At 31.1% G+C, this 26627-nt stretch overlaps 2 protein-coding genes across 2 annotated transcripts in view; one reads left to right on the top strand and one right to left on the bottom strand.

The window, feature by feature from the left end:
• Positions 1–26627, bottom strand: part of LOC119670629 — a 43321-nt gene that overhangs the window by 12743 nt on the left and 3951 nt on the right. The window contains exons 2-3 of the mRNA XM_038080961.1: positions 8994–9818; positions 7554–8915 (exon numbers count right to left, since the gene is read on the bottom strand). Of these exons, the coding sequence (XP_037936889.1) occupies positions 7605–8915; positions 8994–9497 (1815 nt within the window). The 5' untranslated portion in view covers positions 9498–9818 and the 3' untranslated portion in view covers positions 7554–7604. The remainder of the gene's footprint in view (positions 1–7553; positions 8916–8993; positions 9819–26627) is intronic.
• LOC119670630 (golgin subfamily A member 6-like protein 22) lies at positions 20551–22167 on the top strand. Its single transcript, XM_038080962.1, has one exon. It carries the CDS (start codon positions 20670–20672, stop codon positions 22128–22130), a length of 1461 nt encoding a protein of 486 aa, XP_037936890.1. The 5' UTR covers positions 20551–20669; the 3' UTR covers positions 22131–22167.

The raw sequence follows: 26627 nt of genomic DNA, 5'->3' as shown, positions 1-26627 counted from the left end.
TATAAATAAAAAAGTTAAAATGAAAAAAAAAATGTAACTAAAAGAAATATAAATAAAATGTATAGAAAAAAAATATAAATAAAAAAATTAAAATTCAAAAAAGAATACATAAATAAAATAAAAAATATAAATAGAAAAAATATAATATAAATTATATATAAAAATTATAAAAAATTATATATTATATATAAAAAAAATAATAATATAATTTAAATTTTATTTATAACAATTTTTATAACATAATTTAAAAGAAATGCTCTGAATCAATTTCAAAATATTTAATTTAGTTTTCAAAACTATTCTTTTTACTTTTTGTTTTTAAAATGCAAAGTATTGTTAATATTTTATTTTTATTTTAATTTAATTTAATTTCAATTTAATTTAATTTTATTTTAATAATTTTATTTTGATATTATAAAAATTAAAAATACTGCTGACATGTACTGAAATCGAAGCAATTGTGAAAATAATTATTACAGGTAATAAAAAATGGATCAAATAAAGAACAAACTTTACAAACTTCAATATCTATTTACCGGCTAATTTAACCCTCTACTGTTCATAAATCGATCACAAAAAACACAAATCCAAGAAAAACCAATAAAATTGTCCAGCAAAAAAAAATTATGTTTCGTCATAAAAATGCGGGGTTACACATAACCTTGATCATTCGGAATTCGTGGAACTTGGTCGGGTGACTTTTATGCAACACACCGGGTCTTCCACCGTCTGTTTATCATTTGTTTCATTCTCTGCAAAGCTTGCTTAATAGTAAAAAATCAATCGACAGAAGAGCCACTAAAAATCACTTCTTCAAGTTTTTCGCTAATAAACTACAGAAGTTGTATATTTATGGAATTATAAAAATAGATACTCAAAAAATAACAAAATACTGTTCGAAATCTATATCAAATTACTTTCATCTTACGATGAGATGCTAAGGGTAGATATAGTAGTGAACTACGATTCACTATCAGGTGTTTTGCCATTTGATAAGATTTCTAAAGTTGGACATCTATACCAAAGTAATTTGATATAGATTTCGAACAGTAAACGAAAGTTAGAGCATATTAGTAGTGCTTTGAGGTTTGATTTCTGAGATGTGGTGCATGATTTGTCCGGTCGTTCGATTATGGATGATGGGATGGGATGGCTACTGCTTCATATATAAAATTTATACCATCAAAAATATTTATGAAGAAAAATCTTCATAAATGTACCAAAGAAAAAAAAACCCGCATACTTTTTATAACACTATATACAGAAATATATAAAAATATGTGATACTAAACTAAAGTATCATCATCAAACACACCCGAATATAATCTTTGAAACATATAATTATATTAAATTAAATCAATCATATTATTACACTATTATTCTGTATATATAGCTAAAGTATGTGAAATACGTTAAAATATTGCTGCAAAAAAGCATTATAGTGCTACAAACAAGCACATATTTTATATACAGTGAATAGTGTTACTGTTAATATGAAATCAAAATATTAAAACGTGTAGGAATCTACAAAAAACCTAAATATTTTTGGATATGATACATATGAAATCTTAATGCATAATGAAATATCGAAGGTAAAATAAGAAAATCTATTTGTTTTTTATAGTTGATGAAAGAATCATTGTAGTATTTCTCTTCCTTTTTATCAAATCCATTGCATTTTATTTATTAATATTGGGTAAAATAGGAGCAAAAATACTATTTATATGACTTAGAAAATACTTTTATGCTCATCAGGGAGATCCAATATATCTTAAAATGGCATTGATATAACCACTTATCCAGACAAAAATTGTAGAAAATTTACTTAAACATTCAAAATCATCTAAAGTGTTCTTCCACTTATGCTGAAGATTTAAAGACTGTAAATTTAAGTAAGTTTATTTTATGTGTTTTATTAAGTCTATTTAATCGAGCTGTATAAATAATATCACATTGGAGCGTATTTGCCAAGAATTGAATTAAAAGAACCGTCCATTATAGATCAACACCTTTGCGTATTTACTAAAAATGGGATAAAAACATATACCGTTGAGTATAAAAATATTGTTAATAGCTTTTAAATAAACTATAAATTATTATTTAACAATTCATTCCTCTTATGTGTTCTACTTTCCAGTCAAATGAATAAAACTTTATTTAAAAATGCTATTGACCTATTAATCCTATAAAATAAAATAAAAATTGAGAGCGTAAAAATCTTCATCGTTATCAACATTTTCGAACCACAATCACTAACAGGGTCCCATTAATTTACTGTTCCGCTAATTTAATGGTCCGCATTCTTTACATTCAATTTATTATCTAAAAATGTAAAGACGAAAAAGATAAAAAAAATAAAAATTAATCTTGATATGTTGCTTTCGTGCTGCTGATATTGCCCTTTCGTCTTTATCTAATCCTTAACTCGCACTGCTTATGCAATTTCTCACATCTGCTTAAGTGCGAGTTGGGAGACATCGCAGTACGAAAAGTATGGATAGTATGGAAAGTACGCATCACAATCGAACGCGCTAAATCTTTTAAGAATTATTTGCTTCATCCAAGCATACAAATAAAATAGGAAAAAGTTTGTTTAGGCTTTGTTAGTCAGCTCGGAATGAGGCCACGAGGGTGATTTACAATACAAACCAGCGGAACATACTTCCAAGCACATAGCCGGGACGACCCAGACAGTGCAGTGCAGACAGTGAATTCATGACAGTGACACGTTTACCACCCTCGCATATAATTTGTCTAGGTTTTGTATGGAAAAATGAGATTACTCGGTTGCTAGTCTGTCTGTGTGTGTGTGTGTGTGTGTGTGGTTGTGAGAGGTTGCGTCTTCCTGTTTGCAATTTTCGTCTGCTTAATGTTATGTCACTAAAGACCCGCACATGATACACTTTCCTGGCGCCTTGCCCAATACATTTTGCAATAGAATTAATTTATTGTCTTGCAAACGGGGAACGGCAACATAAAAAATAACCGACCAAGTCTATTCTGTTAGATTTTTTTTCTTTTTTAATATTCGAAATTGTTGTTTTACTTTTGTGCAATTAAAGGATTTAAGATTTCTTTTCATTTAATCGGTTTTATTTATTTTTATTACATTTAGAAAAAAGTTTGAGAGATGTTGAAATGTTTAATAGAAGATGAATACATTCTGCATGGAAAAGAATGCCTGGTGAAAACTATGAGAATTTATTAATGGAAGGTTTTAAGGGTAGGTTTTAATTAAAGCTATAAAAGACAGCGAAAAGAAATAACAGTTATTTGTCAATTGAATATTTGGCATATGAATAGATTTAAGCAGTCACATGCTGGATACTTAGGACAACAACATTTTTTAGGAATATTTTTAAAAAATTTATTTTTTAAATAAATTAAATTAAATTTTTATTTATTTACTTAGAAAAGATCCTCTTACTAACCACTCACGTGTTTGTTAAACTTTAAATGCTAAGATGCTAAGTTATCATCCCTGTAATCTTTACTTAACTACGAGTACGAGTACGAGTATTTGTTGAAACCTCTGTAATGAACCCGAATAATGTTATGCATAATAAAATCAAAAAGCTATTGGATGTTAAAAGTGTCTCTCTGGTCTAAGTGCAATAAAATATAAAATGTCATATATTAGAATACTTGATGACGATATAACAGGCAATAAATCAGATAACTGATTCTGTTAGTTAAAAACTATCAAATTGGATGTATCTTATGAGATACATTTTACAAGAGTTAGACAAGTGTTTGTAAAAGATCATGTAAGAATCAGCAAATATGACAGCAAATGACACAAGCCATTTTGGATGATCTAAAGTAAAGATTGCATTGGATAGCAAGGTTATTTGAAAAAGTCATCAATCCCAGCATAACAGTGATCAACAATTTTACACAAAAAAAACGTCATTATTACGAAACCCTTAGACTTTTACCTCGGATCTTGGTATAAATTCGATTTGGATTGCCGAATAAAGAAGGAGTAATGAGTAAGGAAACTTATTGCATATGGCATTTCTATCACTAGAACAAATTAAGAGCTCTTCTCTAGATTTAGTTCTGGACTTTGTTCACAAACCTTTCAAGAGCTTTGTATAATCAATAGTGAAATTGATACAATAGAAATCTTCTGGCCGTAGTACCGACAATTGGACGAACAGATCACAGAGCTCTTCTCTAGATTTAGTTCTAGACTTTGTTCACAAAGCTTTCATGAGCTTTGTATAATCAATAGTGAAATTGATAGAATTAGAGTCTTCTGGCCGTAGTACCGACTGTTGGGCGAACAGATTACAGAGCTCTTCTCTAGATTTAGTTTTGGTTTTTGTTCACAAAGCTTTCAAGGGCTTTGTATAATCAATAGTGAAATTGATAGAATAGAAGTTTTCTGGCCGAAGTACCGGCTGTTGGGCGATTTCACTTAAAAATTTTTAATAAATAAATAAATGATTAATAAGGAAACTATACACTTTGGCAACACTATATAACATATTATCACGACTAATATAATTAAATTACTGCGATTTTGTTCTTCTATTTTATTGACTTTTCAGCAAAAGTTTATTCTTAAACTACTTACAACCTTCTAGTCTTCACAGTTTCTCAAATTGTTTTTCAGTCATGGGCACTTAAAACCACTTTCCATTCCATCAATATCTAACCAACGAATTGGAGACGTGTCACGGCTTTTTTCTATTGTTGAGGTGATTGTCACATTACATAATATTTTCGTTTTTTTTTTGATTTTTGTTGACACTAATTTAAGATTTGGATACCTTACAACCTTACAGTCTGAGATTTAAAACAATTAAAGAAATCATCATCATCAGCTATAGGTAGTTCTTACTCTAAATTCAAAAACTCGTAACAGGTTTTTAATGGCTATTGAAAATTGTATTGCTAACTTTTCAGAATAAGGACATGGAGGATTTATTATGCATACAAGTGGTAAGTACAACTAAAGTGTTGGCTTATTTCAATCAGTTTCCCTATAAGCTATGTAACCCCTCATCATTATCAACAAATCCTTACAAGCTCGTGAAAATGTGTGCATGCAACAGAATTTATTTTGCCCTTTCAGTTCGTTGCATACAGTGATTGTTACGATTTCAGTTCTGGTTTTCCTATTTTATCATTCGACACGGTACTCTTCCGATTTAAAAATATAATCGTAACCATATGTAATAAATCCTCGTTTCATAACGCCCGCAAGATAAGCTCACATGGCTTGCTTAATATCAGCAACATTCGTCCGAGCACAATCCATGATTTCACTTTTTCATGGAATTATTCTTGCGAACCTCGCAGCTTGCAATTTACCACTGTAAATTGTGAATTGGATTTGTAGTAATCAGAGCGTGCTCGAGTATATTTTATGTGTGCATCAATTCACCCTCTTAAGAAAAAACAATAATAATCACACCAACAACACAAAAACAAAAGCAAAAACAACAATAACAATAAAAATTGAAATCGATATGTTGGATGAAAATGGATGAAAAATGCAGTAAAATGAAATTTTCTTAAATTTTTCGCACTTTCTCCAATCAACAACGTGCAATGGCACGAGTATGATTACGAGTACGAGCACCACAACATACCATCCAAAAACAATCCGTGCAATCGTAATGTGCGCGTCCCGTACAAATTCATTTTGTCTTAAATTTCACAGCTCGACTTCACTCATCTCAACTTCCATCGTAATCGTAACTCATATCTTTTGTGGATTGTAAAGATGTCAACGTTTGTTTTAATGGGACTTTCTTCTTCCCCTACTATCGAAATAATAAATAAATGCAATCTCTCAGTGGAGTGTGAGGAATAAGGGAATGTGCGCTCCCACTTATAGATCTAGCGCTGCTATGTGAGTTTCTTATGTACGACGATTCTGTAATGAAATCATCAGTTTTCTTTACGCTACTCTACGATACGCAGCAGCATTCGTGGTGCACTTAATCCTCTGAAAAATGAGGGCATATGTGGTGTGTTGGCTTTAAATTTTATTTATAGCTCGAATGCTTAAATTGGAGTGTTTCTTTTTTTTCTGCTGTTTATCTCGCTTGTTTTATTTGATGCAGTAAATTTGGGAAATCTATGCAATTCAATCAGTTTTAATTGATTCATTCCTACGCTGAGCTATTGTACTACTCATAGATGAAGCGTGCACTTTGCACTGCTTTGCCTGGGAGTGACGCTCCTCTGTTCCGTTCTGTTGTGCTCTGCTTTCACAATAATCGTTTTAACGCCGATGATCATGTTCTGCTTAATAAATTTATTATCTTGGGAATATTTTTATGAATTTTGGTAGCTTTGGTAAGTAAGCAAATATAATTATGAAAATGAAACGGAAGCAGCTTATTGGTGTTGGTTATGATGCAATTATTTTAAATAAGCTGGGAAGCACAATAATCGAAGTGTGGTTGTTTTCGCTGGTCAATTTCATGAAGATGTGGCTTATTAATATTTTTAATGCCCAAAATGAAGCGCAAATAAAAAATATTATGGCATATCGAGTTAATATGCAATATCTATTACAAAAATTTATATTGTCTACATTAAGAGGGGTGAAGCCGTGGTAGTCGTATTCAAAAAAATTAAGTGTTGAGAAATGTAATAAGAAGATAAGTAGGCCTATCTTTAAGAATAGCTAGAAACTAAAAGAAAAGTTTGAATTAACATAATTGGAATATACACAATGAGACTTTAAGATAGGGCCGAGTCACTGTCAAAACTTAAGTCTCAAGTAGGAAGAGATGAAGTCGTGGTAGTCGTATTCAAATATTAAGTGTTGATAAATGTAATAAAAAAATAAGTAGAAATTTTTCTAAGAATAGTTAGAAACTAAAAGAAAAATGTAAATTGACATAGTTGGGATATATATAATGAGACATTGAAATGCTTAGCGCCAATTTCACAGTCAAAACTTAAGTCTCAAGTATGCATTAAGTCAATAAAATTGATAACTTAAGAATGACTTCAGCCGTATTATGTTACGATTGAGCAAAAAGGCACAAAAGCAGGAAGAAGACCTCATAACAATTTGTAAAAGGAATATCCGGTAAAAGCTAGTTAAATAAGAAAGCCTATTGTTGTGCCCATGACCTACCTACCTAATTAGTTGTAATTACAAATAGAATAATATTCACTAAATCGAATTTAATTAATACTAAAATTTTTTAAATTAAAATTAATGATAATTAAATTGCAGGTACTCTGCAAGTACGTGGCAGGTTACTCGTTCACCCTCGGTATTTGCGGTCTCAAAAAATTATTTGGAAATAATTATATGTATAAGAAATAATTTCAAGACCAATACTGATGGGTATTTGGCAATGCTCAAAACAGCTATATAGTCAGCCGAAAAATTCAATTAATTAAAAAATGATAAAAAATTTTGTTGTTGTAATTCATCATTGTTCAATAAAAACCTATCTATTGAAAACAATAGTTCATATTAAGAACTTAGTTTCTTTCATCAAAACTGTCGTTAAAAATCAATCAAATAATAAACATAAAATTAAATAAATAAATAAAATAAAATTCAAACTCACCACCACAATACTCCATTTTTTGCAAAAACTACGTAGCGCCTTTCTATAGCATCACGGTTTTATCGTCCAAAAGTTTTTTTTTGGTTTCGTGCCCGTCGCAGAAGTAGCCGATGCTGAACGTGCCGAAGCACGTTGTGTATCAGAGCAACGTCGTGCATAATTGAATGGTGATGTCATTAAACTATTACCAGCTGTCGCAGCTGTTATACCACATCCACCCATAGCAGACATCATACCAATACCTTGATCCTCTGACGAAGCCATACTACTCTTCGAGGTTGATGTGCCAGAAGCAGTTGATGAGCGACAACTTCTCAGATTATGTGGCAAAGTAGTGGTTTGCATATGGTTTGTACCTGTTTTATAGTAACGTAAACTTTCATTATAGCTTGCACCACTGCTACTACCGCTACCACTGAAGCCGCTATCTAAATCACCTTCATCAAATTCAGGATTTATGCAAGAACTATGCGCATGATCTTTTAGTTCAATTGAATTAAGTGTAGTAGAAAGATTTTCCAAACTGGCATGTGATAGTGTACGTTGTTGAGAAGATGTTGATGATGACGAAGAGGCACCACCAAGCAAACCAATTCGACGTGGTCGTTGTGCTGCTGCTGCTGCACCAGTTGTAGTAGTTGCTGATAAAGCCGCTGCTGCTGCTGCGCTGGTGGTGGGTTCATCATCGTCATCCACATGATTGGGGCTGACATCCGGTGGAGTTGGTGGCATAATTAAAGCTTCTAAACTTAAATTAAGTTCATCCAAAACGCGAAAGTGGTTATGTTGCACACGGCGTAATTCTTCTTTGACATTACCATTCGAACTTGCTATGCGATTATCAGAGAGCACTTTACGTATTTTCTGTTCACTTACTTCTTCATAAAGATTTTCTGTGGTACCATAACGTGTAGTGTAGGTATGACGATCATCCGCGCTAGGTGAAGATGATGTTGACTGACCGCTATTAGATTTTGAACGGAATCCCTTTGCCAACAAAGCACGTATAGAATTTCGTGGCGGACTTTTTGAAGGACCTGCAATTGGTTGTGGAGCAGGTATAATAGCTGGAATGGAACCATCCTTCATCGGTATATTCGTATGGCATTTAGCAGCACCCGGCTCATAGTATGCATAAGAGTATATGTGATTCATGGGAGCGGCAGCACCCGCCATGCTATTACTACTGCACGGGTACGATTGTTGTACAGGCGACACTTGAGATTGATGTGAAGGTGTTGTTGATGGTGTGACTACGCCAGCGGCAAAACCATATTCCAATGAAGAAGTCGAAGAGGACGAATGATTTGTTGGCTCGAATCGTTCCATTGTGGCTGCAATATTTTTGCGTGACCATTTGACCTAAAAAATATAATGAGATTTGTTAGAATTGAAGTAAAGGCAAGATTGTATGCTTTTGTTTGCGGTTGCTGTACGTACCTGTTGCTCCACATCCATTTTGTGATTGCTGCGTCGACTCTGACCACGGCGACGTCGTTCTGTAAATGCTTCAGCATTGCAAAATCCATTATTGCTGTGTAATAACAATTCACCATTCATGCCTGGTGACATGCCATTCCCTGTAGCCGGTGGTGGTGGCATGCAAAATTCTATAGTGTCTGTCTCATCTGGAAAAATCAAATCACCACGATGATGTCCAAGGCTACCACCACCGATACCACCGGCCATCATGCCCATAGTGTTTGAATTAACCATATGATGACCAGCATTGGATCTTGTTTTGCTTGACATGGTTTTAGGATGACGCATAGACATAGACATATGATGCGAATTGGGTGGGCCGAGTGCTGTGGCGCCTGTGGGCATACCTACTGTTGCACCGTTGTTATGCGGATAGTCGAGTGGCGGTGAAAAATTTGCAAATTGAGGTGATGCTGGACGTGTTTGAAATTTGGCTGTGCCAGGAAACATTGCGTTATGCATGGCTGTTTAAGCCACTTTGAGTTCGTGTACGTCCGTAAGCTGTTACTTGTCTAGGTGGCGCAAAGCAAATGTGGTTGCGATATATTAGAGTCGTTGTTGTTGCACGACGATATTCTAGTAGCCAAAATTTGTTTAGACTAATTTATCAATGAGCCAACAGACATTGTGCTCAGCATGCTGTAGCAACAAATCAAGTCAACCAGAACACTTTCGAAAGAGTTTTCCGCCAATTTCTCGAGTTCCTGCGCTTTACCGTGCACACTATTGTTAGCTACTGTTGACAATGGTAATTGATGTGCGAAGCGATGAAATGGAATTAAGCTGCAAGGAAAGCAAAAGAGAAGGTAAAATAAGTAATGTAACCGAGCACTAGTGTGAGCATTAATCACTAAAATAACAAAGTACAGTCAGTCGTTTAATATGTCAGTACTAATACACATAGATACACACACACATACATACATATATATATATATATTTAAGAGTGCGTTGTACCGCAAATAAAAGCAGGAATTATGAGCTTTAACGCTTAAAAACTGACAGCAAGGAGTGTGCAAGTTTCTTATAACTTTTTTTTCTTAGGGCGTATGAGTGATATGAGGTTTACGTATGGAACACATACTGGCGAAAGTTGGAGTACTGCGTTAAGGACGAAAACTTATGCACTCGACAGCACTTGAAGATGGCAACGAGCACGATTTACTGCTTCAACACTTAAAGACAAAAAGATGTGAATTTATTGTGCGACGCTGGAGTTCAGCTTAAGATGTAGCATTACTGCAGGTAAGAAAAAAAGTGTGGAAAATTTGATGAAAAAACTTTTAGTTGAAAAAAGAAATGAAGCATATATGGAGTGAAAACTGCAGATTTCAGAATGTTTCATGAAATCATTTATGACTAAAAGTGTTAAAGATTAGATCGCATAAATCTGTAGAAAACATGACTTGTCTTGCTTTGCTTTCTTAAAAGAAGAAACTCTATTAGGAAGCAGTGTAATGCGAAGCAGTGATATAATTTAATGGCCTACGCAAAGGCACTTAACGTCAAATTTAGAGAGAGAGAGAAAAATAGTAATGCTTTTTTTGGAAAATAAGTTGTTTGTACCTTTTATGGTTTATCATAAATCAATCATAACATTTGACATATGTCGCATCATTGTCGACAGTGTCGCCAACATTGTGTTATCTACTACGCTCATACCCGGTGGTAGTGGTGGTGTCAGTTGTCAAAACAGACAGAGGAGTACCTTCTGCTACCATTGAACAAATAAATATTATTAATGCGTATGTGCAGTAAAACTAACAATAAACTATGCACATCAACGTAAACGTATGAGTATGAAAAATTCATCCATGTAAGCAGATCCTAGCCTCGTCTGCTATTTGAGTAAACTGTCAGGCCAAGACTAATGCTTTTTTAAGCTCAGCATTTTGTCTTCGTTAGTGATGACTTAAGTTTACGCACTAAATTCTTTTCCTCACTTACGTACAAAATTCATACAGTCTCAATAAATAGAAGTGACATGTAGTATCTAAACACCCACCACCCACTTTCTGTGTCTGTTTACTTATGAAATTATATACATGTGGATACAGTTGGTAAGGGTATATGTGCATAGTAAGGATATAGATATAGATGTAGTATGTATATATTTATGCTACTCACGCGGTTTCATATGTTTTGCATGCAGATTAGGCATAAATATTGATGCAGACAGATAAACAGACATCCGGACAGACAAGCAAACAGGCAGACAGTCAAAAAAAAGCAAAAGCAAGACATGTAGAACACAAATTACAGAGCAGAGATATTGCTTGGCTGTGGGACTTATAGACAAAACAACGACAGCTGTAAGTGTGGGTGGACAAATGCGTCAAAACGAAATCACTTTAACTTTGTACTTACAAATTGCTAACAAAAAGCAAATACACAATCTGCATAGAGACGCAGATACACAAAAACATCTCACTGAAGTGCAGATACAAAGCAACGCTTAGTATATTTCCTTCTAATATTTGTTCATAAGTAAAAAAATAGAGTTTTTATGTGATTTATTGGCTTTTATGTGCGTGTGTGCGTGAGTAGTGAGTCGTTTGTGTTCGTAACTAATTGGCATGACAGTTTTCGTATAAATTTGATTAATTGTTGCAGTTTTAATGAAACTAATTTGTAGCAGATGATCTCACAGATAAACAACTAAGCAAATACAATATATTATATATATAAGTTAAATCTGTAACATATGATTTCGATTGTAAATAATATGAATATTTTAAAACCTTTTAAAGCGTAAATAATTGCCCTTTTCATATGCTTAAACCATTATATATCCACAAAAACAGTAAAAATATTTCAAAATACAAATAGTGTATGACTTTTACTATTAAACTTTTGATTTATTTTTACCAAATTTAGTAGAAAAAACAAATGCAAAACTTCAAATGAAATCACATAAAACATTCAAGCTTTGTACGAGATTGCAATTCAAAAAATTTCAGCATTCAGTTTCAATTTACGAATTTATTTAGCCCAGTTTACTTTCAACTATTCCTCCTTTTTTTTACTACTCTTTTTTTGCCACACTAAATATGCGCATTTGTTCTCTAAACTGTGTTTTTTTTCGCAGTGTACTTTTTTGAACTATTAATGCATTTTTCATTACACTGAGAGATGCAACTATTTTCTGTTATTGCAACAATTCAATGCAATTTCAGTCTAAACATTCAAATTAGCACTTCAACAAAAGTATTTCGAATTAAATTGCTCAATTTTAGTTAATAAATTTTTAATTGAATTTCTTTCAAAAATTTTTTCAAGTGTATTTTCATTTTATAGTAAATGGAAAATATATTTATTTTAATTGCTTCTCTCATGTGTCTTCATAAAAATTTTCAAATCGATTTAAATAGAAAGAAAGTAGGAGAATTTGTGTAAGAATTTAAAATTTTTAAAATTTATTGGAAAAATATTATTATATAGACATTTACAGATGGATTTGTAGAATAGGTAGGTTCAACATTTCGAATGAGTGCAGATTAGTTGACTTAAGTTAGTTCCAGCTCGAAATGCCATTACCGAATTCAGGAGTGTGAGAAATATACGTAAAATAAGTAGAAAACAAATTAGTTAATATTTTTATTATTTCTGTCCCATGAGGTCCTTTTTAAAAATATAAATAAATTATTTTAGAAAAGTCACGAGTTTCTTTCATAGAAGACTAAGATTTCTAAAAATATAAATAAATTATTTTAGAATAGTTACAAATTTATTGTTTTCCTTACATCTATCAATTTCTGTGACAAAAGGTCCTTTAAAGTCATTTTTAAAAATAGAAATAAATTATTTTAAAATAATTACGAGTTCATTGTTTATATTATTACTGTCGCAGAAGCCTTTTTGAAAACAGAAAGGAATTATTTTATTTTGAAACAAAGTTTTAAAAAACCTTAGTTTATTTAAAAGATACTGAATAAAAGTACTGGAATGATCTCAAATACTATAGAGCCATTTTCGGGTAGTGTACGGTGCTTTCGAATCATCTCAATGTCATTCAATGTGGACATAACAAAAACTACAATTATTTTTTTAAATTTAAAATATTTCCACACATTTTTTATTGTGGCACAATAAAATTAATACAAAAATAAAAACATTTTCAAATGTTAAAATTCAAGTGCCTCACGCTATATGTGAAAGTATTATATATACTAGTGATAGGTTGTCTTTAGAAATACGCGATGCAAGTGTACTGAAAGGTGTGATATTATAGTTTCACGGAACGCAATCTGTATTGATTTCACAAAGAAGAAAGAATACCTCTTTTTAGACCCGAAAGCTTTTAATACGTATTTTAATATATATACAAGTAATATCGGATGGATATTTGAGGAAGAGATACATTAGATTAAATATATAAAAAATGTAGGCTAGTGACCACGGTTGCCACTTGAAAATTTTTTTCTGTACCAAAATTGGTTTAAAAAGGTACCATTTCTGTAAAAAAAGGTCCAAAATTTTTTTGGACCTTTTTGTTTTCTCGTTCTGTGTTTTTCATAGTGTTATAAATGAACAAAATACAAAATAGAGCAAAGTTGCATTTATAAAAAAAATTAATTGGAAATATCCACAATAAAGTTGGGTCGTCAAAAATGTACCAGTTTTTGAACATAAGTACCAAACGAAAAAAAAATAAAAGAAAAGTACCAATTTTGGTACTAAAGTACCAAAAGTGGCAACCGTGCTAGTGACAAAGTTGATTAATTATATCTCTCTCCTCTTTCTCTGATCAACTGCGGCAATAGCTGTCATTGAGAGAACTCTCTAACTCAGTATTTATCTATCATTTTGTATTTAATATACTTTTGTATATTGAAAAAGTAATTGGCAGGATCTTTTTTAACTGCATTTTTCCTAAGATATATATATTTTTTATCATATACATATATGCAAAAATTAATAAAATTACTCCTGCTTTTCGTCATTGATTATTTTCCTTATTATTCTTGAGTTAACACGGTCAGAGGCTAGTAGTCAATAGCTGTATTTTCTATCAAGCGTTTACAGGGCTGTATGCATGTTTTTAATACCATAGTTGCAAAAAGCTAATATGTGTTTTAAAAAAAGCATGGGCAAGTATAAGATTAATACTATTATTATTAGTATATTATTATTATTATAATTATATTATAGTAATAAGAAAATATTATATAGGGTTGCTTGCAGTGGCAGGTTATAGATGACTTCCATCTACTGCAATTAGCATTTTTTGCCCTTTTGATACTACATTCCTTGCAAGAATCCCTTATATAGAAGCGTATGACATAAATCCATCCCACCGAATTTAGATAATTTAATAGGTTTTTGGTCTTTACCGATAAACACTCTGATGAACTGTCAAAAAAGTATCTTCCTAAAAATATATTTCTTTTAGATGCCAAAGCCAGGCATTCACAAGAAAGTGTTTTATGGTTTCTCTTTCTTGCAGATTTTCACATAATATAATATTATATTAACATTATAATTATTTCATTATAATAATAATAGGTTTCCACTTAATATAATATTATAATTAATTTATTATAATAATAATAGCATTATAATTATTAACACTATTTTTATAATACTATTATTATTATTATTATTATACTTAATTGTTCTTGCAAAAGTCAATCACCACTAAAGGAATATTAAGGAATGTAAGTATCTTTATGTGGAATAGTGTTTTCTATATTATATCTTTTAAAAAAAGAGTTTACGTTTCTGCACATATATTAACCAACACAAAATAAAATAGACTCTGGTGTGAATAGCCAGAGAAATGCCTTTAATAAATCAAACTGCTTTTAAATTTTATTAATTTAAAATCTTAATTAATATTGTTGTTGTCTTTGGTAAGTAGCACTCTCGAAAGGTGTATAATTAATTTGCTCTTATGTTAAATGTTTAATTATATCCATCGACGAATATAATTTTGCCACTTGACTTGCAATTGTAAGATTAAATCTGTCAAATATACAACTAAAGTTATGGATATTACGTGTGCTGTCACATAAACCTTCAATGACAGTATCACGAACCTAAAGTCATACCTTTTTGTGGTATAGTACTCGTATGTTATATGATAAAGGTAAATATATAGAATATATGTATATATAATATGTGTGCAATATGTGTAAGCAAATAGTTAAATTATATCAGTAATTTCGAATGCGTATCGCGTAACAATTCCTCATACGGTAAATAAATACACAAGTGACTGAGTTGCAACATTCCGACATTGCAGATGCAATCTACATGTGTCATAAAGTAACAGCGGCAGCGATTGCTGTACCAATAGCAACACCAACTGCAACAGTAACTGCAACGGCAACGGCAACAGCAACTGCAACAGTAGCGACAACAACACTTTTAAGCATATTTACTCTTGTAATAACGCATAAAACTGCACTTTCAATCGACATTCAAGCAGGAATGGTCAAGAATAAATTTGAATAATGAAATGCACATAAAAATTAAAAGTTGAAAAAGATACGTACGATCAGAGCAATAAGCAATGAGCAATGAATATACTAAGAAAAAAACAAAAAAAAAATAATTACAAAAAAAAATTCGTAAAAATACTTGCAATTTGCATGTGCTTGACGGGATTGGAGCGGATTGCATCGGATTGGATAAACTGAAAATGTTGCTGCTATTATTTATTTACTTTGACTTTTGACTGCTGCGAAGCGAAATGCAAAATGCAAAATAAATATAGAGGCAAATATAAAACAAAAAATCGAAAAAATAAAGAATGAGGAGTATATTTTCCATAACAGAATTGTAATTGATAATATTGTGCACATGAAAGTTATTTACGCTGCATCAAACAAATTGAGATACAAGATACTTTTTCCGTAAAAAAATTATATTTTCTTTGAAATGTTGGGTAAAGAGAGAAAAACTTCAGTTATGCAAAGTATCTTACTTGCTTTTGTGTAACGAAATATGCAAGCAAAACGAAAAAAAATAAATAATATTTTCTTATAAAAATTTGAAAAGAAAAGAATATTTGAGCAATTTTTTATTACAATATAAAGTACGTTATTGTTTTTGTGTTAAATTCTGTCTATAAGAATTTATAAACTCTAAGCTTTATATTACTATATCTACAATGTGTGTAGAAAAAATTAAAAAAAATATATATATATATATATAAAATTTTTCCAAGTCATTGAACAAAGTTTTCGGTGCACTGCACTTACTTGGCAACGAATTTGTTTAAAACGTTTTTCATGCTCTACCCGTATTCCTCATAATTTCATTGAGTGAGTAACTTAAGACATCAAATCATTGTTGTCAGCACTTTTTTGTTGTTGTTGCTGTTGTTGTTGCTGCTGCTGGTGCTGCCATTTTGCTTTATTTTAATGTTTCAATAATGTTGTTAGATACAAAAATTCGCGGCATCATAATCAAACATAAATGCTTTGACGTCGTCATTTTTAACAGCAGCAAATAGCAACTACAGTCAAGTCATGATTACCATTATGGGGCTATGGTACGGCTAAAGTATAGGCAATGCTCTATAGATAATACACATCAGCAAAAACTTATCAACGGTATAACGCCGTGCATTGTTTAGATATCAACATGCAACGCTTCATTTAACGCATATCAAAGAAATGTGTTAATTTTCCGAGCTCAAAGCAAATCCAACTAAACAACATATACATACATGTACATGTAGCTTTGCAGTTAGATGTAAAGCTAAGCTTGCGGGGGAAAGTAGTAGATAGAAGATAGACAGCCTAAATCTCATTTAGCTGCTTTTAATTTTTAATTCTTTTTTTTTTTTTTTTTGTGATGGAGGCGATGAGTAAGCTTTGCGTGTTCTTAGCTAAACGCCACGCCTACTACCTTTTATGACAACACTAAATGAGATATCTTCAAGCAATATGTTAGCTAACAATAAAGACAACAACATAATTGAGAAAAGATTTTTACTGATTTTTCATAAAATCGCCCCAAAAAAAAAAAACAAAAACAATTATGAAAAAAAGTAAGAAATTTTTACTTTCTTACTGATTTTTCATGTAATTTCGATTTACTTCCCCTGCCTCCCGTACATCTACATTTTATGCTTTTCAATCATAATGTATTCATAGTGTACCATTCTCTTTCGGATTTTCTTTATGTTGGTGATGGTGGTACCCACCAACATCATGATGGATTTGTCTTCAATTTCTGCATTTCATCAACGTCCTCGCCAACGTCGCTTTCATATCATTTGAAGTCACTCATCGTCATCGTCATCGTCATCGTCAGTCATGGCATGTGCGTGAGTTTATTATATTGTATGTTTTGTGGTAATTTTAATGATGTGCCATAAGTGACGCATTTTTTTTATATATATTTTTTTTTTCTCTGATTTTCTGTTTTTTCTAGCATGCAGCACATAGATACACACGCATACATGCTCAAGCATATACTATAGGTTGTTCTTTAATATGAATAATTTGCATTGTTTAGTTTCGTTGTGGTTAAGGTTGAGGTTGTTGTTGTGTTGTTGTTGTGTTGTTGTTGTGTTGTTGTTGTGTTGTTGTTGTGTTGTTGTTGTGTTGTTGTTATGTTGTTAGGAAGGAATTCGGCAATGTGTATAAAATTTGACACCTCTGGTGCGTGTTTCGCACAACTAAAATTTGTAGTTAATGAGTGGCGCATATGTTTTAGATACTTCAATTTCCATAATACATATTTTGACATGGTACAGCTGAATGAATGCATGTGTCGTTGTGAGCAGCATGTTTTAATAGTTTATTACTTTTCTACTTTTAAATAAAAGTGCCCTCATTAGTATTTATATTGTATTACTTCATTTAACAAAATGTATTGTACGAGTACAAATTTCCAATTTCCCAAACAAAACTCTCATTTTACGTGTAATTTATTAAAAATTTGCTGTATAATGAATGTGTAAAAGATTCAGATTAGCAAGTAAATGATTTTCTCCCCTATGTAGTAAACTTAAATATTTTTCCATAATATGCCATTGATTGGCTTCAATTAAGCAGTAAATTTAAAAATATTCGCAAACTTTTATATTACATAAAATAGCGTATCGTATCGGTGAGACCCTCAAGCGATTTCATTAAAACTGTATTAAATCAATTATTTGCTTCGCATATGTCAACAAAAAGCAATTGCTTCCCTAAATTGAAGCGCAAAAGAACGTAGAAGGAATAAAAAAAAAGCTTATTGCTTCTTTGAAAATCTGCAGCAGCACTAAAAGTGCAGCTACAATGCATACGTATGCTCTACGATATCAGGTTTACAACGCTTAAGGGCGCCTTTGATGCAGTACAAGTAATTTCGATAATTAACATGTGAACTCATTAAAAGTTTTTTTGTTCAGCTATAAATTTCGAAAAAAAAAAATTAAAAAAAATAAATAAAAACAAAATTCAAAATAAAAAAAAAAATTTACATAAATAAACTAAAAGCGAAACTTTCAGAAAGGAAGTGACTTTACGGCTCAAGTGGTGCCAATCGTTAATGTCTCAAAGCGTTTAGCGTAAATGTACCAGCAACTATTCCCCACTGCCTCCAAGGTACAGTGTTGACTCAACAACGAATGAACAGCGCAAATGAGTGACTGATGCGTTTTTAAATAACCGTACGAACAACATTTTTTTTAAATTTTTTTTTTGTATTTTTTGTATTTATAGCGCAAGCAGCAACTCGAAGTAATGCAGATGCGACTAATAGTGCTGCTGCAATTTTTTTAATTATGTCAATAATTAAGATAATGATGATTATTGTTTATAATGATGATGACAGCAAATTAGTTGCAGCACTTTAATAATAGAATAAAGTAAAGTAAAACAAAAATATGCCGTAACTCGTTGCTATGTAAATAGCATTATTGATTAGTTTATCTTGTGCTCGCTATAAATAAAATAACGATTAGTTAGGCTTTTCTGCGAGTCGCCAATTTGTGACGATCAATGAAAGTGTTTGTTTAGCTGAGTATATTATTACAAAGCACTTGCTTTTACAGAGTATAGCGCTTTAGTATGCAAGAAATGCACCTTTCCGCCAGAAAGATTGATGCTGAAAAAATGTTGCACCTGTCGAGCTGTCTGTGTTGTCAACCTCGTTAGGAAGACCGATGACATTGTAAGCGGTATGTGTAGATATGGAGTGGATTGCTTAAATAGCTTAAGATTGCAAATTTTCTCGATAGCCGATAAAGATTAAATTTGTTTCTTTATATTGAATTGATGTCACTTTAAATTGAGTTGCGAAAAAGTTAACGTTGATTGGATATTTTTCTCGTATTAATAAGTAATGTACTTAATTGATTTTAATTTTGCTTTTAAATGAAGATAAAATATTTATTTATTTAAATTCTGAGAGATTGGATTTATTTATCCAAGATTAACAAATATAATAACTAAAAAAATATATAAAAAAATGTTATTTAAACCAGTTAAGACTTCAGACACTTATTTTTACTTAAATACAACTAGAAAATTATATAAAACAATTATATTTAAACAAGTTAGAACTTAAGAAACTTATTTTTAATTAAATATAAAAGCACCTTAATTGCAAACATTTTCAAATCCATCTTTACGGCGCATTTTACATATTTTCTAGCCACATACCATCACTAATGTCAGAATCTTAGAGACTACCGAGCAAATTGGTATACTAAATGATATCGAAAAGAAAAAATATAGCTGACTCGGTCATACCCTTAAAAAGGATACGCACAGCATACTTTCCTCAGTCTTGGGTTAAGATTGTGTTAAGAAGAAGAAGACAATATGGAGGCGAACAGTATTCACCGCAATATACAAATCCTTTAACAAGCTTAGGTACATAGCACGGAGTAGGGAAAACTGAAAACTAATAGAATGGTGGATGATATTCTTTCTATAACTTACGTCAGTAGGAACCTTACCTTCAACAAACGAGGGAAAAATCTACACTTTAATTAGTAATTTAGAAAAAATAATATCCTCTTGACTAGTTGGTATCACTAACATGTGTTGAAAAAATCTTCCGTTGTCAGTAATAACAAAATTCAAATATATCTTTAATTCAATATTTACTTTAAGTGTCTTTCCTTTCCGCAAATCTGAAAATCTGTACTTATAATGGACTTTCGAAAATCTGGAAGGGCAACGTATCGTTACCTAAAAACTGGTGACTTACAAGTTAGACGAACAAGGTGGTTCGTCAAAGTTCAAAACCACTTTTCATCTAAAAAGAAAATCACACCTGGTGGTCTCCAGCATTCATTATCGCATTCTCTTAAAACAAATATATATATATATTTAATATATATACTACCAGGCAGATATGCTAAGCTTCAAATTATGGTGCACTAGTTACAGTAGATCACTCAAGTGTTCACAGATATTATAGAATGAATGTGCTTTAGACACTAACTTCTTTTAATCAATAAAAAATCATTATATATAATATTTTATTTTAGTTCAAAACCATAGTTGCCATATTTTTCATATTAAATTATTATTCAAAAAGAAATTTTTAACTCATTAAAATTATTTGAATCTTGAGGAATTGATATTTTGCGATTATTTTAACCTTTTTGGTAGCGAAATTTAATTTTTCGGCTTAAAATAAAATTCCTACAAAAAACTTATTAGCATAAATTTTATTATAATGGAAAATTTGCCTGAGATTGAAAATCACCGGCACAGTAAGATTACTGCAGCCTTTTTTCAGGATTCGCCGACTCATCAACTACAGCAATACTTAATTCCTTCGAATGTAAAAAAAGTATCTGATAGACCCACACGAATTTTTTTGGAATCTATAGCTTCCGAAGAACATCAAGTTAAACAGTTTCATGAAAAAGAGTTACAATCGACAGCTGAAAATCCATTCGTAAAACTACAGGATAATTTGCATAATATTACAGTAAAGCTCGGATCGCAAAAGAAAGAAGCACTTTCAAGAGAGAAAAATCGTCAAAAGTTAAGACAAAATAATACTGAATTGCGTTTACTACTACGACAAATTAAAAATGCCAAAATTTTACACTCTCAAATCAAATATAGAGAAAATGTAGATAGTAAGAAGATACCGGCTTATGTTGCAAAGAGAAATCAGGTAGTGGAAAATATTGAATATATGAACAAAGTAGCGGAACTCGAGAAAGCAGAAAGAGACGACATGTTGAAGAAAAAATTCGATTTACGTCAAAGTTTATTGAAGCAGATTGAGGAGAAGCAAAACTTTAGAAACGAAGAATACCAGTTGAAGTTAAAGGAACGTGAGCACATGAGAACTATGATGCGACATCTACAAGAACAAGATAGATACGAACAAATGGAAGAGAAGATACAACAAAAAGAAGACTATGATCGTATACTGAGATTTAAGAATATAAGGAATATAGTGAAAAAGCAGAAAAACGAAAGAGAAAATCACGCGCCTTTGTTGGATATCCTTGGTGTACGTGAACAGTATGTTGAAAAACTTAGAGCAGAGAAAAAAGCTTTAAGACAGAAAAGAGATGTATTAAGTAATGCCATTGGCGAACAATTACGATTAGCTTACGTAGAAAAAGAACAACGACAAAATCTATTGCAGGATTTGCTAGTAGAAGAACGTAAAGCTAATGAAGATAAACGTTACAAAAAACGTTTAGAGGAAGAAATGGAAATGCGTCACAAAACAAAGTTGGAAATGCAAAGGTTTCAAAAACTTAAAGAAACGAATAAAAAAATCAAAGCTCAAGAGCATAAGAAAATTGCAACGGAGAAACAAATTACCATGGTCGACATTATGGCAGAAAACGAAAAGATTGCTCACCAACTTCAGGAAGAGAGAAGACGACAGTATCGTATTGATATTAATCAACAATTAAAGGAAAATAGACACCATCGTGAAGGAGAGTTACTATTGAAGAAAAAAATTGAGAAAGATTGCAGTGACTTGCAGCAAAAGTTTGAAAATGATATCGAAATGGAACGTATGTATTTGTTAGGTAATCAGCCGGATAGTATTTTACAACAGTTGCAAGTAAAGAATATAGAGCTTATGAAGAAGCGTAAATATTTAAATGATCAAAAATTACCATTAAAGGCTAAAGGAAGTAAAATACTGAAATTATTGTAATTAAGGAAGATTTTATAAATTCAAAAAATAACAAAAATTATAAACTTGGAAAAATGGAATATTTAAAAAAAAATTTTAAAAATCAGGATTTTAATAAAAATTTAAATTTTTTAAAATTTTGAAAAATTATAAACATTTGAAAAATTATAAAAATTTAAAAAATTATAAAAATTTGAAAAATTATAAAATTTATAAATATTTGAAAAATTATAAAAATTTCAAAATTTATAAAAATTTCAAAATTTATAAAAATTGCGATAATTTTGAAAATTATTAAAAATTCAAAAAATTATAAAAATTTAAATTTTTATTAAATTTAAGTTTTTATAAAATTTTAAAAAAATTATAATATTTAAAAATTTATAAAAATTTAAGTTTATATAAAAATTAAGTTTTTATAAACATTAGAAAAATTATAAAAATTTGAAAAATTATAAAAAATTGAAAAATTATAACAATTTGAAAAATTTAAAAAATTGGAAAATTATAAAAATTTAATTATAAAAATTATAAAAAATTAGAAAATTATAAAAAATTACAAAATATTACAAGAATAAACTTTAAAAATTGACGACAAATTTTATGAAAATAAAAAATAAAAATAAAATAAAAAATGCTGCTTTCTCATTTATTTGTAAAACAAAAAAATTTAATTAGCGAAAATAGATTTAATTAGCAAATACACCCTAACATGCTTAAAAATATATAAATACTTATATCAAATTGAAATTTGTAACTTAGTAGGCTTAAAAATTGAGGTCAAGTCCTTTACAAGGACCTATAACCTGAAGCATTTCCTTACACGGCAGATGGTACGGGCGAAATTAAAAAAAAAAAATTAATGGATATAAAATAATAAAATATCATATTTATATACAGTGAACATATACTTATGATATACAAACTGTCGCATTTATCATTAACTTAATTCAACACTTCAACTTATATGCATGCCTCAATGCATTCATGCATGCCATTTATATCACTTCAGTTGCAACCATTGCAGATGCTGCATTGTCAGCACGAGCAAGTGACATGCAACCTGTTAAAGCTGCAACAGTCAGGATGTTGCCTATGCTGTCTGTGCTATCTATGCCGTCTATAACATAGTTACTCATAATGTTAGAGTTGATAATGATGATGATGAAGGTGAATCTATGGCTATAGAGCCACATTGCAACATTAGCAGCAGTGCGAAAAAAAAAATTTTTTTTAAAATATTTAAAGCAACATTCATGCAACAATTTTACATTTTTTTTGTAGCCTGCCACTGCTGCTTTAACTGCTTTGAGCGGCAATGTAATGTGAGCTTCCAGTTGCCAACAGGCTGAAATTACATCTCAACAGCATGTATATCGTTGCTCGCAAAATTGGCATTTATAAAATATGTCGTTCTCATATTTTTTCTTAGGTGCAAGTTGGTAGGCAAAGACACAAATGCATACGTTGGTGGTGCAGTGTTTGTGCTGAATGTGGTTATCATTGCTTAATGCTTGCAACTGCCTCAAATGTAGTGCAAATGGAACAAAAAATGCTGCTTTGCACCATAAATGTAATTGCAGTAAACAAAAACTTTGCGGTTTTATAAAAGCGTGACACACAACTTTATCTCATCACCTCAAGTTAATTTGTGGCATGATTTGCCACAGATAAAAGATATTAGTTTACACTTTGAATGCCACACAAATGGAATTTTTCATTAAGAAGCCTACATAGATTGACTTAGAAAAATTGTAGAATCACGTTCTGGAGTGATGTACGAGGCACATATTTATTTTGGTTTTATATTTCAATGAAGTTCTCATGAAATTTAAAGATGGAACGTAGCAGTAGAGAAATTTATAGAATAGATTATAAAGCATATTTGCTATATATTGAAATATATCTGAAAGGTTGGTATGAGATTGTATCTCAATATTAATTAGACAAGTTTTTTCTTCGAGTAACAAAAAGTTAAAAAGAAAAAAGAACGTTGACATGAACTGGAATGATTTGTTAAAAATATCTTAACTGAAATATTATATCTATATATATATATATGTAGATATATATATATACATATTATGTTTTTAACTAAGCTTCATAAGAAAGCTTAGTTAAACACAAAGTTTAAGTGTTTCAAAGAGAAAGCGCTACTTTCATACTAAACATTTATAGTCAATTATAGATGAAAAATATTTTGATTAAAATAAAATTTATTATTTCCTAGATAAATATGTGTTTTTCTTAGCAAAAAAATTCAAAAAAATTAGAGTATACCCATGAACTAATACTTGATTCAGGCAGAGTTGCATTAAACCTCTCTAAAAGCTATACTATATAATGCCATAATACTATATAATGCATTCCAAAAATTACAGCACTATTATATAGATACTACTTAATTTATGTTTTAATATACAATGTACAATACCGCTTTATAGTTGATAAAATGTTATAGTTTAATTGAATAGTACGGAAAAAATAACACTTATCAGTATATTTCATTTATTGAAATTTAGAAATCCGCTGATAATTAAACAACTAATGCACTTGTAAAGAGAAGTCTCTACACTACTTAAATAGGTACCGAGTTTTTCCGTGGGTTACCCAGTTAATAAACTCATTTGATATATAAACAGAGTTCAGAGTTGTTTAACGTGATAACCTGCTATAAAATTTTTATATCTTGGACATTGCTCTCAACACACGTATCGGTCCAATGCGTCGATAAACGCTTTACTCTAATTCCAAAGAGCTTCGTCGGCATCCATTGAAGCTATAGGTCTGCATATAGTATTCGCTGTTCTGTAAGCCACAGCGTCTGTTTGGAAAATGCAATTCTATAGTATATCGAATGAAAGTAAATGAATACGGAGTGAAGTTTTAATTTGGATCGCCAAATGTCATGCATTAACCTTTCGTTTCTCTTGCCACAGCGTCCGTTTGGAAAATGCAATTCTATAGTATATCGAATGAAACTAAATGAATACGGACTGAAGTTTTAATTTGGATCGCCAAATGTCATGCCTTAACTTTTCGTTTCTTTTAACTTTTTCGTCTTTTTTTAATATTGTTTTTATTTTTTTTTATCTTTCTATCTTTTCTTTATCTTTTCATTTTATTTTTTTTATCCTCCACGATACTCTCTTTAAGGAGTCAACCTGTTTTGCTCAAAATTACCGAAGGTGTGATCTTTTAACCGCGAGGCACCGGACTTACACACTCGTTTGGGTGCAGCAAATAAAACTCACTCCCTACCTGCTATACTCTAAACAGAGCGATTGGTGCCTAATAGAATTTAGTCCTCTCTTACAAAAGCATGCTTTACTTTGGAAATATTTAGATTCAGAGAATATTAACTGTTTGTGAGATTATGGAATAATTTTGATTAAAATATTTACGTAGAAACCCATTTCTTTTGTTAGCCGAAGGTGGCAAATCACAGAGAAAATATTTTTTGTTGTATGGATTGCGCAGTTTTTCAACGTAGAAGTAATATCGGTCTTTGGCATTCTTCTTTAATTACATTTAATTACCATTCCTTAATCACTTAATTAGTTAATAAAATTTTACAAAGTATCATTTTTAACTGTTTTGAGGAAAAGTATTAAGCAGAACAATTAAGATGGAAATTGTTATTATACACCTATCTAATATTATTTTTTCATTTAACGTGTAATATCAATTATAACGATTATAAAATTATGCTCTCAGATGTACACATTTTAAGCTCGAAAGGCGTGATTAGAAATCACCAACTTAATCTAAGCAGTAAATGCATTACGCATTCATAAAGAAACGTGCCATTATATACCAACTAAGTGGCCATATCAACAGCTTTTTATCTACTGCACTTGAAAGAAACTGTCAAGTAAGCTTAAAATTATACAATTTAATATCAAAAACAACAACAAAAAATGTAGTAGCAAAAAAAATTAATAATGAAGCAAATGCTTTAGCAGCATTTAATGCATTGGCAATGCCAAGAAACAGCAGCTCTCAGGCAAAAACAGTATTTACTGTAATGACAATTACAGCAAAAGCATTTAAGCAACAGCAGCAGCAACAACAACAACAGCAGCAGCAACAACAGCAACAGCAGCAGCACAGCACAACAGGCGCAGCTGCAAAAGTGTTAATTACACTTTTCGTTTATGCACGAATGCTGAAGCAGCAGCAAACGCGGCGGTGCATTGGCACAAAGTCTGGAACCAAGCAAGATGGGGAACTTGGGAATGCGTGCAATTAAAACCTGCCACATTGGCTAAGTACGAGTGAGTTCCTAACGAACTCAACTTATAGACTTACTGGCTTACTGAAATCGGGCGGTAGTGAAACGTCTGAAACCTTGGACAGACGTATTAACGTCAACGACATGTACGATTTAAGGTACGTACGTGAATGTTGCATGTTGTTCAACGCAGTTGGTAACTTCATTATCACGTTCATAATTAAGATTGCCTGAAGAGTTGCATGCTACAAAACATGCAATTTCTAATGCATTATTCTGCATTT

This window comes from Teleopsis dalmanni, chromosome 1 (assembly GCF_002237135.1).
Source record: "Teleopsis dalmanni isolate 2A chromosome 1, ASM223713v2, whole genome shotgun sequence".
In the NCBI taxonomy this organism is placed as follows: Eukaryota; Metazoa; Arthropoda; class Insecta; order Diptera; family Diopsidae; genus Teleopsis; species Teleopsis dalmanni.
This window is presented reverse-complemented; position numbering and strand designations above follow the sequence as displayed.